This window comes from Rhinatrema bivittatum, chromosome 7 (assembly GCF_901001135.1).
Source record: "Rhinatrema bivittatum chromosome 7, aRhiBiv1.1, whole genome shotgun sequence".
Taxonomy (NCBI): Eukaryota; Metazoa; Chordata; class Amphibia; order Gymnophiona; family Rhinatrematidae; genus Rhinatrema; species Rhinatrema bivittatum.
In genome coordinates this window covers 30,682,354-30,697,514 of record NC_042621.1, presented here as the reverse complement: position 1 = coordinate 30,697,514, position 15,161 = coordinate 30,682,354, and the positions used below count along the sequence as shown (strand labels likewise).

At 50.6% G+C, this 15,161-nt stretch overlaps 1 protein-coding gene across 1 annotated transcript in view; it reads left to right on the top strand.

Annotated features, from left to right (window-relative positions):
- The window catches only part of TERB1 (telomere repeat binding bouquet formation protein 1), a 643,822-nt gene extending 631,518 nt beyond the window's left edge, over positions 1-12,304 (top strand). The window contains exon 23 of the mRNA XM_029608198.1: positions 12,024-12,304. Within this exon, the coding sequence (XP_029464058.1) occupies positions 12,024-12,089 (66 nt within the window). The 3' untranslated portion in view covers positions 12,090-12,304. The remainder of the gene's footprint in view (positions 1-12,023) is intronic.
- Positions 12,305-15,161: the final 2,857 nt, after the last annotated feature.

Below are 15,161 nucleotides of genomic sequence, written 5' to 3'. Positions count from 1 at the left end.
TGCTGCATGATGTTTACCTGACCAAGCAGCAGGCAGCTTTAGCGGCTAGGGATTTGTGGTCCCTGCTGGCCCAGCCAATGGAGGGGTATACGGTTGGCCCAAAACAGGATAGTTCTGGGAGAAATCAGGTTTCCCCTGTCCAGAGGTTGCTGGGTCCCCACTTGGGTTCTGGCCCAGGGGGGATGAGTCCGATGAGTCTGGCAAGGCTCCCATGGGATAAGGGAAGGCTCTTGACCAGGATGTTCTGGTACATTCGGTGGCTGGAGGTGCGGGTCAAGGGGATGATCCGGTAGTCCAGGTTCCCGAAGGGGCTGACCCGAAGGTAGTATGCCTTTTTAGAAAGGAAGAGCTTGGTGCCTTGCTGCCTCTGGCTTTTCAGTTTCTAGGGGTTAAAATCCCACAGGAGGACTCTGATTTGGAGGGATGGATCTGGTCCTGAATGGGATGCGAGGTCCCCTGACAAATTTCCCATATCATATCGGTAAAGAAGCTGGTGGAAGCAGAATGGAGAGCTCCAAACTCTGGGTTAAAAGTGGGAAGGGCCATGGCGAAGCTATATCCATTGTCTGAACAGGTGTTGGAACTTTTTGCTCTCCCTAAAGTCGATGCTGCGGTTTCAGCAGTTACTAAGAGGATAACTATCCCTGTGGTAGGGCATTGAAGAATGTTCAGAATCGTAAATTGGTGTGCACCTCAAGGATTTTTGAGGTCTCAGCCCTAGGTTTGTGTGCTGCTATTTGTACTAGTCTTATGCAACTTTCTTGTCTCCACTGGGTGCCTCAGATGCAAGAAAGCCTGCCGAAGTCAGGCGAGGAGGCAGACAGGGCTGAGTAGGTTGAGGCGGCAGACAGGGCTGAGTAGGTTGAGGCGGCAGTTGCTTACAGAGCGGATGCTCTGTATGATTTGGTTCAGACCTCGTCTCGGATTATGGCATCTGCGGTTTCCACCAAAAGGTTGCTCTGGCTGTGTAACTGGGCAGCGGACATCTCCTTCAAGGCATAGTTAGGCTCGCTGCCTTTCAAGGGTCAACTCTTATTTGGTGAAGACCTTGAACAGTTAATGCAGTTGCTTGGGGATAATAAGGTCTTCAGGTTGCCGGAGGATAAGCCTAAGGGCAAGAGGTTTTTTCAGGTGCGTTTCCGTTTTCAGGTAGATAGGAGGACTCATCCACCAAGAACCTTACCAGGCCCCCAAAGGCAGTTTTCTCTTCGGGGACAGTCCTGGAGTCAATCCTTTCAGGGTGCCCGAAGGCCATTCTGAGGTGCCATCAGGGGGAGTGCATCTGGAGTTAAGTCCTCAAATGAGGCAAGGGTGGTCCACTTATAGGAGGTCACCTGACACAGTTATATAAGGAGTGGCCCAGAATTACTCAAGACCAGTGGGTACTCAGCATGGTAAAGAATGGCTACACTTTAGAATTTGCTTATCCCATCCGCAATTTGTTTCTAGTTTCCCCATGCAGCTCCTTGGACAAACAAGTAGTGGTTCAAGAGATGCTGGACCATCTGTGATGCCTGGGGGCAGTGATTCTGGTTCCCTGTGAAGAGGTTCACAGGGGAAGATATTCCATTTACTTTGTGGTCCCAAAAAAGGAGGGGACTTTCCAGCCAATTCTAGATTTAAAGAAAGTAAATGCAGCACTCAAGGTTCCACATTTCCGGATGGAAACCCTAAGGTCGTCCCTACAGATCCACAATGTGTTCCACTTCTCCTTGTTTAAACCCTTCATTCTCTTGTGGCCATCCCTCAAAGTGCCTGAACCCTCGAAGATTTTGGCAGAAGCAGATCAGATCTTCCAAGTCAAAGAGATTCTAGATGTCCGAAGATTGGGATGTTAGGAATGCCTCATCTCATGGCAAGGCTTTGGGCCTGAGAAGAACACGTGGGAACCCGCCTCCAATATATTGGACAAAGGATTGCTTAAACAATTCCATGCCGCCCATCCACAGAAACTCAAACCTTCAGGAAGGGGGCTTAAAAAGGGGGGGGGGGGGGGTACTGTTACGTGGGCCTGCTGCACTAAGCGACAGCCACTCCCACTCACCAATGCCCCCAGGACGTCTGTAGGTTCCCTCGTTGCAGCAGGGAATCCCTGCCGATATTCCCTGCCATTTGTGGGCAGTGCCAGCCCCACGACAGGGATGTACTCTCCACCGCAGCCTCCAGTCAGCTTCCTAGGCACACGCACCTCTTCTCCCCTTAAAATGGCCATGGCCCGTTTTGATAACATCAGCCCTGGGGCCTATTTAACCCCAGGCCCTGCATCCATCAGATGCCTCAGCAACACAACCTTAAGAGTCAAGTTCTTCAGCATCACCCTATAGAGTGGTTCAAAAGGAGCCTCACAGAAACCTCTGAGGACAAGATTAAGATTCCAGGATGGACAAACCCGTTGAAGCGGAGGACACAAATTCTTTGACCCCCTAAGGAACGAACAACATCTGGATGTGCAGAAATAGAGGAACCATCTATCTTGCCACAAAGACAACCCAGGGCTGCCACCTGAACTTTAAGCGAGCTGAGAGACAAGCCTTTGGTGAAACCTTATTGCAGAAAAGACAAAATGTCAGGGACTGAAGATCTGAGAGAGCGAACACACCAGGACTTGTACTTAGGAAATATTAATAGACTTTCTCCACCTGCAGCAACATAGTAATGACTTCTTCTGGATAACTGCTACGTCTCAAACTCCGCCCCTCAAAAGCCATGCCACAAGACAAAAAGTGAGCAGCCTGGTCTGAAATATGGGTCCCTGCTGAAGAAGACCTGCCAGATGACCAAAGTGAATCGGCCTGGCCACAGCCAAGTTGACCAGGTCCGCGAACCATGGATACTGCGGCCATTCCAGTGCCACCAAGACCACTTCTCCCTGATGCTTTTCTATGTGACACACCTTGCCCATGAGCGGCCAGGGAGGAAAGGCATAAAGTAGAATCCCCCATGGCCAAGGCAGTACCAGAGCATCGATGCCCTCAGCCCCGTGCTCTCATCTCTGACTGAAAAATTGAAAGGCCTTGGCATTCGGACAAGTTGCCATTGTCCACATGGGGGAGCCCCACTGCTTGCGAATGAGATGCATTGCAGACTCTGACACCTCCCACTCGCCCAGATCTAGCACCGTTCGACTCAATCAGCTGAATATTTTCGACCCCAGCTATGTGGGATTTTGCTATTACTCCAGGTGCTGCTCTGCCCAAAGAACTAATTCTTGTGCCTCCCGGGCTACTGCTCTGCTCTTGGTTCTGCCCTGTTCTGCCTCATCTCATGGCAAGGCCCAAAGCCTTGCCATGAGATGAGGCATTCCTAACGTCCCAATCTTCGGACATCTAGAATCCCTTTGACTTGGAAGATCTGATCTGCTTCTGCCAAAATCTTCGAGGGTTCAGGCACTTTGCGGGATGGCCACAAGAGAATGAAGGGTTTAAACAGGGAGAAGTGGAACACATTGTGGATCTGTAGGGATGCCGGTAGCCGCAACTGATAGCATACCGGACCGACCTGTCGGGTGACAGGGAAGGGACCGATGTAGCACGGTGCAAGCCTCATGGAGGGGACTCTGAGGTGGATGTGATGTATGCTCAGCCAGACTTTTTCCCCTGGTTTGAACTGGGGGGCTCGTCGTCTGAGTTGGTCTGTCATCCTCTTCGCATGGAGACCCATCTTCAGGATTAAGCTTTCAGTCTGCTGCCAGAGTCGTATAGTTCAGTGGTCGTTAACTGGGCAGCTGTTATGCATGCCGTCTGCAGCAGACCCATGGCGTCCTTACCTTCTTACAGACTCCAGCTCCTGGTTCCTCCTTGCTGGCTCCAACCTCGAGCCGCCCCCGGTGCCTTCGGCTCTGCCATGGTCCCCAGTGTTGCAGGTCAAGATGCCATTGCTTGTCGGGCCTCTCTGTGTGGTCCCCGGAGAGACGCCACTACCCGCACCGTTCCCCTCCCTAGGCGTGCGCGGGCACATCACTGATCCTTATGAAGGGCCTGTGGCGGGAACCTGGCCACGGCCCCGGATGATGATATCAAACTCTTCAGTATATTTAAGCTCAGGCCTCACTCCATAGCATTGCCTTTGCAACAGGTCTCCTCGCTACTCGAGTACTCGTTGCTGCTAGAGAATCCTCTCTACTCTTCGTTCCTGATCTTCATTGTTCCTGTCTTCTTAGTTCCTGCCCTGTCTGTTTGGACTGATTCTACGGATATCGACTTTGCTTTGCTTGACTACGTTTCAGCCTATCTCCAGACCCAGACCTCTGCTATGCCTGACTACGCTATTGACTTCTCTGTGATCAGCATTGCTTGCCACGATCTCCGCTTTGCCACTGGCCCTGATCCAAGCCTGTCATTGATGCCTCTCCTAGCCTACTCCCTGGACGTGGACTTATTAGGCTTTGGCCTACCTTTGCTCGACCACCCCCAGCTAATCTCCGTTCTATTGGCACCTGGGTTCCAGTACCGTACCCAGTCCCGGGTAGGACTACACCACCTATCGTCTGCTGTCTCTGGGCTGAACCAACCTCTCTTGCTAACCAACCTCGAGGCCTACCTAAGTCCTGCCGACCACTGCACCCAAAGTCTCAACCGCGGGGAATGAGGGCTGGTATACGTGAAGCTCCAGTAGCCTCTACTTTCAGCCCACTCCACCTGCCGACGGTGGGGACTCGTTGTTCCTCACCTACAGGTTGCGTCAACCCCACCTCGGCCCAAGGGTCCACCTCTGATGCAACAGCAGCTGGGGAAGCAACTGAGAGAGGTAGGGGAAGCAGTGGTGCTGGTTGTCTTCCATAAACCAACAAAAAGGGAGAGGACACAGTGGCTGTGTTAGTATGCGAATTATGTGAGAATTCTGCCCAGTTATCTTGACGGGCATTGACGAAGGCTCTTAAGAAGGTCTTGATAGAGTGATTGGTTCTCTACTTGTCCATTAGCTTGAGGGTGGTATGCACTGGTGAACCCCAGGTGGATGTTAAATTTTTGCAGATTGAATGCCAGTATCTTGCTGTAAACTGTACCCCTCGGTCTGAGACTATGTGGTGAGAAAGACGATACAATTGTAAGATATGGGAGGTGAAGAGGCGGGCTAGTTCTGGTGTGGAGGGGAGCCCCGGGAGTGCCATGAAGTGGGCCATCTTCAAGATTCTGTCTGTTACCACCCAGATGATACTACAGCCATTAGAAATTGGAATGTCCGCCATAAAATTGGTGGACAGATGAGTCCAAGGTTGCTTGGAGGCTGGCAACAACTGTAACAGCCCCCATGGTCTTCTCACCGCCGGCTTGTGTTGGGCACAGGTGGGACAGGATTCCACATAGGCCTTGACATCGGGCCCCATATGAGGCCACCAGTAGTACCACTTGAGTAGGTTCAAGGTACGGAGCTGACTTGGATGTCCCGCCACGCAAGAATCATGAGTCCACTCAAGGACCCTCTGTCAAAGTCATGTGGGGACTACAATTTTCCCAGAAGGCACTGTCAGGAAAGTGGCCAGGAGGACCCTAGCAGGCTCAGTGATGTATGCTGGAGGGTTTCTTCAGCCTCAAAAGAGCGGGACATAGCGTCAGCCTGAATGTTCTTCCCAGCCGGGCGGTAGCATAGCTCAAAATCAAAATAGGCAAAAAAGAGTGACCACCGGGTCTGTAGTGCATTGAGGCATTGGGCATGGTAGCAGTACTCCAGGTTATTGTGATCCGTGAAAATCTTGATGTGGTGACGCGCCCCTTCTAGCCAGTATCACCACTCCTCGAGAGCTAGCTTTATGGCGAGCAGTTCTTTGTCCCCGATACCATAGTTCCATTCTGCTGAAGAGAATTTACAAGAGAAGAATGAACAGGGACAAAGAGCTTCAGAGTCGGTTGCTTGACTTAGCACAGCTCCTATGCCTACGAGGAGGAGTCAACCTCAGGACAAAGGGCCTTCCAGGACCGGGTGTGGAAGGCAGGGCTCCCGCAGGAAAGCTTGCTTGAGGTCAGTGAAGGTAGAGACTGCCTTCAGCGGTCAATTCCTGGTATCGGCCCCTTCCATGTGAGCACAGTCAGCAGGGCCACGACTTGGGAATAGTGCAGAATGAACTGGCGATAAAAGTTTGCAAAACCCAGGAACGTCTGGAGTCCTCGGCAGGTTGAAGGTTGAGCCCATTCCTGGATCCTATGCACTTTCTTCAGATGCATCTGGAAGCCCTGGCTGGTACCCTAAAAAGGGTAAACTTTCTTGCTCGAATGAGACTTTTCAAGTTTGGCATATAGCTGGTGTTCACAGAGGCGTTGCAAGACATCCAGACACATGCTGACGATGGGTCTGGTTGTCTTGGGAAAATACAAGGATGTCGTCCAATTATACTACCACTGAGATGTATAGGAGGTTGCAGAAGATCTCGTTCATCATGTGCTGGAACACTGCGAGAGCATTACACAGACTGAACAGCATCACAAGATACTCATAATGGCCGTCCTGGGTGTTGAAAGCAGTCTTCCACTCATCTCCTGGCTGGATACGGATGAGGTTGTAGGTTCCACACAGGTCCAGCTTCGAGAAGACCTTTGGCATTTCTGAGCCAATCCAAAAGCTCACAGATAAGTGGCAGGGGATATCTGACTTTCTTCGTGATAGTGTTTAAGCCACAGTAATCTATGCAGGGGTGTAAGGTCCCATCCTTCTTGGCCATGAAGAAAACTTCTGCCACTGCCGGCAAGGCAGAAGGTTGAATAAAGCCCTAGGTGAGGTTCTTCTGGATGTACTGTGACATTGCTGAGGATTCCAGAGGAGAAAGAGGGTGCACCCTGCCCCGTGGGGCAATGGCTCCTGGAAGAAGGTTGATGGCACAGTCAAAGTGCCAATGTTCCGGTAAAATCTCCGCTGGCTCTTGGAACAAACATCCGCGAAGTCTCAGTACTGCGGTGGGAGGTCCAGGGGGGTGATAGCCAGAGGAATGGTGGTTGCGGGCTGGACCCGTCTGAGGCAGTCCAGGAAGTAGTGAGGTCTCCAACTGGTGAGCTGGAAGGATCCCAGGCAAACTGGGGTGAATGTAACTGGAGCCAGGGAGCCCCAGGACAATGAGGTGCATAGCCCTTTCTAGAATGTAAAATGTAATCTGTTCCTCATGCAGAAAGCTTGTGCGAAGACATAGGGGGTTGGTCGTTGTTGTGACCGTCTCTGCTCAACGCCCTCACTCCGCTCTCTTTACCTCTGTGGCAACTCCCTCCGGGTCTGATGGACTGTTAGCTGCCGCGGCATCTTCTTGCCGTCTCCCTCCAGCGTCCCCAGATTGGCATGACACTGTGGCTCCGCCATGTTGCCTGATGTAGGGCGCGTGCGCTCCAATTGATATACCAGCAAGGGCACGAACTTCAGGGGCGTCCCCCTGGAATGACGTCATCCGCTTCCAATATAAAAGGTCTCAGTATTCGCTAACAAATTGAGTTAGCAAGGAACGGATACGGATTCGGATAAGGATTCATCCAAGCTACTCTGCCTCCTTGGACTTACCAGGGGTACCCGCTCCTCGGGGGCCTCGCTCTCTTTTCTTTATTTCAGATTGCAGATAGGAACCGGTACTCTCTCCTCGAGGGCCCATGTTCCTGAATACTCTGAAGATTCTTTACTGCCTGGAAGTTATCGCAGATACAGACATTTGTGAGTTACCATCGCTCTCTCAGAGCTTTCTCTGGGACCAGGTACTCGCTCCTCGAGAGCCTAACCCTTTCCAGCTACTGAGCTTTCTCAAGACCTTATGTGAGTTTTGTCATCTAGTTCTGGCTATGAACACAGCATACCCTGTCTATTCACTATCTATAGTTTCTCTACAGTTCAGCAACCCTGGGATCGTTGTTCCAGTTCCTGAGGGACTTCAGCCCTGCTAGGCACAACAGCTCACTACTGCCACCTCTGGTGGTCCTCCTAACCTGTCTAATAAAAGAACTATATGTGTCTGTCTCCATACCCAAGCCTAGCCTAGTCCCTCTCAGGATATCCTTCTGGGGGCGCAGTCATCTGCCATCGGCCCAAGGATCCACCTATCTACATTCCTCTACAAGCTGAATGCCCTCTCCAAGTACTCCGCTGGTAACAGTTTGTTAACTCCTCCCTTCTCGAGGAGTAGTGCATAACAGATTGTTATCTCCTCCTACCACGGGAGCCGAAGCATAACAGATTGCTAATCTCCTCTCTCTCCAGGAGCTAGTTCATAACAGATTGCTAACTCCTCCTTCCTTAGGAGTCATCACTAACTACTATCTGCTTGCTCCTCCCATCAGCATAGCAGATTCTAACAGTCGTAAACCCGATCTGCCCCGGCAAGGGTTCTCCAAAGATGGAGGAAATATACAGTGGCCGTTCCCAGGCATTTATGGGCAACTGCAGCTCCTTCACCAAGGCACAAAACTCTCAGCCACCCTCCATAATGGACACTGGACGCGTCAGCTGGGGGGCTGTGTTAGTACAGCCTAGGAGTATGTCCCCTCTGGCACCTAGGCTGGTCTGTTTCCTGGCTTTTGGGGACAGTGATCCATCAGATGTCCCCTCTTGGCACAGAAAAAACAGAGGCCAAGACTCCGGCGGCAAAGCTTCTCCTTGCTGAGATATGGGACCGGTCTAGCTACATGGGTTCCTCATGTCCTGTGGCAACCCCAGGTGTAGGCGGAAGGCCAGAGCCATGGGGTACCTGCCAGCGAGGAACCTGTAACTACTGGGCCTGCTGCTGGAGATGTCTATCGATCCATCCTTCCATGTTGATCAGGTCGTCCAGAGACTCAGGCAACTCCCTTGCTGCTAGCTCATCCTTTATATGAGGCGACAGGCCTTCAAGGAAAATACTGCGGAGGCTGTCCTCCAGCCAGTTCAACTCTGAGGCCAGGGTGCAGAATTCAATGTCATACTTGAATAAAGGTCATGAGCCCTGGTGAAGATGTAGTGGGTCAGAGCCCAGTGTGGCCAGCTTGAAGGCTTGCAGGAACAACTGAATATCCTGGAGCAGAGGATCCCCTTGCTCCCAAAGTGGAGACATCCAGTCCAATGTCTTTCCATCTAGAAGCAAGATGATAAAGGTGGTTTTCACCATGCTAGTGGGGAACTGTGCAGGTTGCAAAGAAAAGTGCATTAGGCATTGATTCAGGAATCCCCGACAAAGTTTGGGATCCCCACGATCCCCCGCGTACCGGGGTGCTACCAGAAGGTGGATCAGTGTGACTGCCCCCACCGGGGCCAGAATTGTAGGGTACAGTTGGCTTGCTGAAGTGGATAGGGCATCAAGGTCGGGCGCTAATCTGCTTCATGCTGGCCGCCACTATCTCCAAGCACTGCTGTTGCTGTTGAATCTTTTGCGCCATTCCAGGGATGACTTGGAGTCCGGAGAGATCAGCCAGGTCCATGGCCTCAGCAAACTGTTATGGAGTGGACACTTAGGCTGACACGAAGTTGGCACTACCTGCAAGGGGTACCCCCTGTAGGCCCTCATTGTCATCAGGTGGAACTGGTCAGAGCGGAGACCCAACTGGACTTTTACCACTACCAGCCCTCGTTCCCCGCAGGTTGAGCCCTTGGGGGGCCAGGACTGACTGGACTTAGGTGCGGGTGTCCGGTGGAGAGGAATCGCACAACGAGAGGAGAAGACAGGGTCAGGTAGTCCATGATCAGGGCAAGCGGCGATCCAGGAGAATCCGGGCAATGTTCCGAGGATCAGGGCAGACGGCAAACAAAGTCCAAGCGGCAGTCCAGAGGTCAGGGCAGGTGGCAGACAAGCGGAATCCGAAGGGTCAGAAGCCAGAAGACAATCCAAGGAGGAGGAGAGGAGCACGGAGTCAGGAACATGGCAACCAGCAGCTCCTTTGGAGTTCAACCTATGGTTGAGGCATCTGGTGGATGCAGGGCCTGGGGTTCAATAGGCTCCAGGGCTAACGTCATCAAAACAGGTTATGGCCATTTTCCCGCTGCTGGCCTTTTAAGGGGATAAGAGGTACGTGTGCCTAGGAAATTGACCGGAGGCTGCCAGGGAGAGGATGTCCCAGTCACAGCACTCTGGGAGGAATAGTGAGGCCGGTGCTGCCTGTGAGCAGCAGGGAACATCGGTGGGGATTCCGAGCCGCAATGAGGGAGCCTACAGATGTCCCAGGGGCATTGTCGAGTGGGGCCGGCTGGCACTTAGTGCAACTGGCCCGCGTAACAGGTTGTTTTTCTGGTGGCCATATGTTTGGCTAGGAGGATTTCTGAGTTGCAGGCTCTGTCTTGTCATGACCCATTCCTTCAGATTTCAAATTTGGGGGTCTCATTGAGGACAGTACCTTTTTTTTGCCGAAAGTGGTATCGGCAATTCATGTGAATCAAACAGTGACGCTTCCAACTTTTCCTATGGTAGATGCATCCGCTCCTCATGCGAGGGAGCTCCAGTTGTTAGATGTGCAAAGAGCTATCCTCGTTGTTGAGGTATCTCAAGGTAATGAATGACTTCAGGAGGTCCGATCACCTCTTTGTTCTGTGGAGCGGTCTGAAGAGAGGCTTCAAAGTTTCTAAGGCTACTATTGCTCATTGGCTTACGGAGGCTGTTGGTTCCACTTACATTATTCGTGGTCATCTGGTTCCAGAGGGATTGCAAGCTCATTCTATGCATTCTCAGGCGGCCTCATGGGCAGAAGCTCAGCTTGTTTCTCCACAGGAGATTTGCAGGGCAGCAACTTGGAAGTCACTACATACTTTTGCAAGGCACTATCATCTAGATGTGGGAGATATGAGTTCCCCATCCTTTGGCGAAAGTGTTTTGTGAGCAGGACTCTCTAGGTCCTAGCCTGACTAGGGAGCTTTGGTACATCCCAGAAGTCTAGACTGATCTGGGTATGTACAGGGAAAGGAAAATTGGTTCTAACCTGCTAATTTTTGTTCCTGTAGTACCACAGATCAGTCCAGAACCCACCCATTCTATCGAGGGGGAGAGTCATCTGCTCATTCTGGTTTGTTTGGTGGTTTTTTTGTAGCAAAGGATATTTTCATATTTTGAGAGTTTTGAAAATTTTGGACATTTTGATAATTTTTGGAGAAATATGGAAATTTTGAGATTTGCTTGGCTTTAGCTTAATACTGAGGAACTGCAGGTGGTTAAGTAGCAGTGTCAGTAAAACTCTCTGGGGCGGATTTTCAGAGCCCTGCTTGCGTAAATCTGCCCAAAACCGGGCAGATTTACGCGAGCAGGGCCCTGCGCGCCGGGAAGCCTATTTTACATAGGCCTCCCGGCGCGCGCAGAGCCCCGGGACTCGCGTAAGTCCCGGGGTTTTCGGAGGGGGCGTGTCGGGGGGCGTGTCGGGGGCGGGCCCGAACCGCGCGGCGTTTTCGGGGCGTGTCGGGAGCGTTCCGGGGGCGGGCCCGGAGGCGTGGCTACGGCCCGGGGCGGCCCGGGGGCGTGGCCGCGCCCTCCGGACCCGCCCCCAGGTCGCGTCCCGGCGCGCAGGAGGCCCGCTGACGCGCGGGGATTTACGCCTCCCTCCGGGAGGCGTAAATCCCCCGACAAAGGTAAGGAGGGGGTTTAGACAGGGCCGGGCGGGTGGGTTAGGTAAGGGAGGGGAAGGTGAGGGGAGGGCAAAGGAAAGTTCCCTCCGAGGCCGCTCCGATTTCGCCTTGCGCGCGCCGATCCAGGATTTTAGCGGATACGCGCGGCTCCGCGCGTATCTACTAAAATCCAGCGTACTTTTGTTTGCGCCTGGAGCGCAAACAAAAGTAAGCTATTCGCGCTCGTTTTAAAATCCGCCCCTCTGTCTTCATCTGCTGGCAGGGAGGCAAAACCTAGGAATCTGGACTGATCTGTGGTACTACAGAAATGAAAATTAGTAGGTAAGAACCAATTTTCCTTTATCAGCTGGAAGCAAGAAAACAATTTGATTTTTCAGTACCTTTTTCAAGGTAGAAATTAATACTTTTCAAAATACAGTGTACAGAGCTACTTAGCAGTTTTATGTATCTCTCTGAAAAATGTTATCTGACTGGAAAAACTTTCCAGATAAGAGAATTGCTCTTAATCTTTTTGGGTAACAAATCTTTGTTTTTAAATACAGAGAAATGAGAACAAGGAGCAAGCACTAAGAGGGTCATCAATGAAGAACTTAGACCTTGAAGATTAATTTTCTAGAAAATTATGCAGCTGTATTGTATGTGTATACTGTCATTGTCATATTTTGCTCTTAAGTACTGTACTTCAGAAATGAGTATCAGTTCTGTAAATTTAGACACTTGGCATATGTCAAAATTGTACATAATGGAAATACATGTATATTCTGCTTAAAAAAAACTTTAGCAAGTTATTGCTATATATAGCTCCTCACAATCAATTTCCAAACTAATTTAATTTGGTCTTGTATTGTGTAAATGAACATAGAAATAATGGCATGCTGTTGTACTTCCTCTGCTTTTAAGAGACAGCTATAGTGTTGCTCTTCATCGATAGTGAGCAGCAATGATAAAAAATATATTCTGGTACTCATCACCGTATCACTAACATTTGTGGTGTTGGAGAATATAAACATGAAAAGAGAAAGTAGGAGAACAGAAGGTGGTATGCTTTCTCTAAGTTGCTAGACTAATTGAAGTAGAACAAGTTTATGTCATGAGAATCTGGATTAAGTTTTTTAAATCCATTGGATTTATCTAGCCAAGCATGGTTCTTTGTTTTGCTAAAAGTATAAATGTCTAACTGGCTACCAAGAGCAACTATAGTGCCCAAAAAATAGAACATGATGGCAGATAAAGACCATACGTCCCACTCAAGCCGACCATCCACATCTCCTATACAGCTTTACCTTCCTTTCCTCTCAGAGATGACCTGTGCTTGTCTCATGTTCTCTTAAATTCAGATAGGATCCTCTTTCCAAGTGCCTACCATCCTTTCTGTAAAGAACTATTTTCTTAGTGTACTCCAGAACCTATTCCTTTTCACCCTCCTCCTAGGACCCCTCATTCTAGAGCCTCTTGTCTTTTGAAAGAGGTCCTCCTCCTGTGCATTTATTCTTTGGAAGTATTTAAATGTCTCTCTATCACCTTTCCCTCCAGGATATACATCTTTAATTCTGTTCTTCCCTCTACGTATCCAGATCAGTCCAGACTCCTGGGTTTTGTCTCCCCTCCAGCAGATGGAGACAGAGAGTTTTACTGACACTGTCTCTTAACTTGAGGTGCCACCTGCAGTCTCTCATTAATTCTGTCTCCAGCAGATGGTGGAGGTGTAAAACCTGCGGTCTTCAGTCTAACAAAAAACAAAAGGAGAAAAAGTAGGTTTTTAGACTCTACTGAGCCTCTCAGGGGGTTGCTAGGCACTGGTGTGACCACCCCTCCTGGTTAGTAAGGCATACAAGCAGGGGGTTGGGAACCCTGATTGCACTCTTCCTTGGCACCAGTCAGGATGACCACTGGAAGTTCCAGAGCCTGCTGCCATTCTTGAAGGGAAGTGTTCCTTTTCTTTTGCTGTTTAAAAATAAATAAATACATAACACTTTGCTTTTTGATAGCAGGCTTTGGAGAGCAGAAGTTCAATCTGTCGCGGTGTGGCTTCCCACCCGGTGCTGCAGCGATTTTATTTTTTGGTGCCTTGGTATAGCGGCTCTCTGCTAAGGGATGCCGCGTGGTTTGTGGAGACGTGCGCATGCGCGTGCCTTTCCCGGGACAATTGATGTGCCCGATGCCTCTCTGGGGGAGAGCCTTCATCTGGGAAGGATGCGTCTGGGTCCCACGGATGCCGCGAGTCTGGTGGCCTCACTTCTCTGAGGCAGTGTGTAGATGACCCGTTCCCGCTGAGTTTGGGAATGCTAGCCATCTTGTCTACCTTTTCGGCTGACTCACAGCATGCAGAAGAGGAGGAGGATTTCCCTCATTGTCTCCTGAGCCTGGTAACTCTGGGGAAGGCCGAATTAGGGCGGGGAATCTTGACCCAACTGACATGGACTCTCAAGAAGACTCCGATCCTTCATCGGATTTTTTATCCAATTTCGTGCTCCTGCTTCGTAAAGCTTACAAAACTAGGAAAACCAGAAAGATGCACGGACCCACTGGTCAGGCCAAAAGGCCTCAAACTTCCCGAGCTCTGAAGGCTACCAAGGTCCGTAGGGGCCCTCTGTAGCTCCGGACTCTCTGTAGCTCTCCGGAACTTTCAGAAGGGGAGGACCCACCAGCCGTGGAACAGCCCCCTCACAGCGCAGGCTTAATGGCTCAGGATTCAGCGCTGGAGTTGCCTAAGGGTCAGTGGCTGAAGGGGATGACCCCAAAGTGATCCGCTTATTCCACAAGGAAGAACTAGAGCCTTTGATCCCCGCTGTTCTGGAGGAGCTAGGTTTGAAAGCTCCGAGAGAAGTCGTCTATGGCAGGCATGGTTTCTGTACTGAATGGTATGCGAGGTCCAACAACATTCTTTGCCTTCCATCAGTCGATCAGTTCTATGGTATTTAAGGTCTGAAGGTCAGCAGGGCCATGGTTAAGCTATACCCCCTCCCAGAAGACACTTTGGAGCTTCTCAGGATTCCCAAGGTGGATTTGATGCCAGTAGTCACAAAGAAGACTACCATTCCGGTGGCCGGGGCCATGGCCCTAAAGGACCTTCAGGACAGAAAATTGGAAGCGCACCTCAAGAAGATTTTCGAGGATTTGGCGCTTGGAATTCAAAAAGGCGGCTCCTTTCGTCGCATCCTCGACTTAAAGAAAGTAAACACGGCCTTGTGAGTTCCTTGTTTTCACTTGGAAACTTTGTGATCAGTGATCGCTTCCGTTCACAAGGGGAAGTTTCTCACTTCATTGGATCTGACCGAAGCCTATTTACACATCGGCATCAGATTGGACCATCAGAAATACCTGAAATTTTGTGTTCTGGGGGAAAACTTCCAGTTTTGAGCTCTGCCCTTTGGTCTGGTGACAACTCCCTGGATCTTCACCAAGGTAATGGCCATAATAGTGGCCTCTCTCCAGAGGGAAGGAGTCCTAGTTCATCCCTATCTGGATGATTGGTTGATCCAGGCAAAGTCAGAATCTCTGTGCGAGAAGGCAATAGCCCTGATGCTTCACCACTTGCGGTCATTAGGCTGGATAGTCAAGAGCCATTTTTCCCCTACTCAGATTTTGGAATTCTTGGGGGCGCGTTTCAACACTCAAGAGGGAAATGTTTTCCTCATGGAAGCTCAAATTTCCAGATTATAATCTCAGGTTCGCGGCGT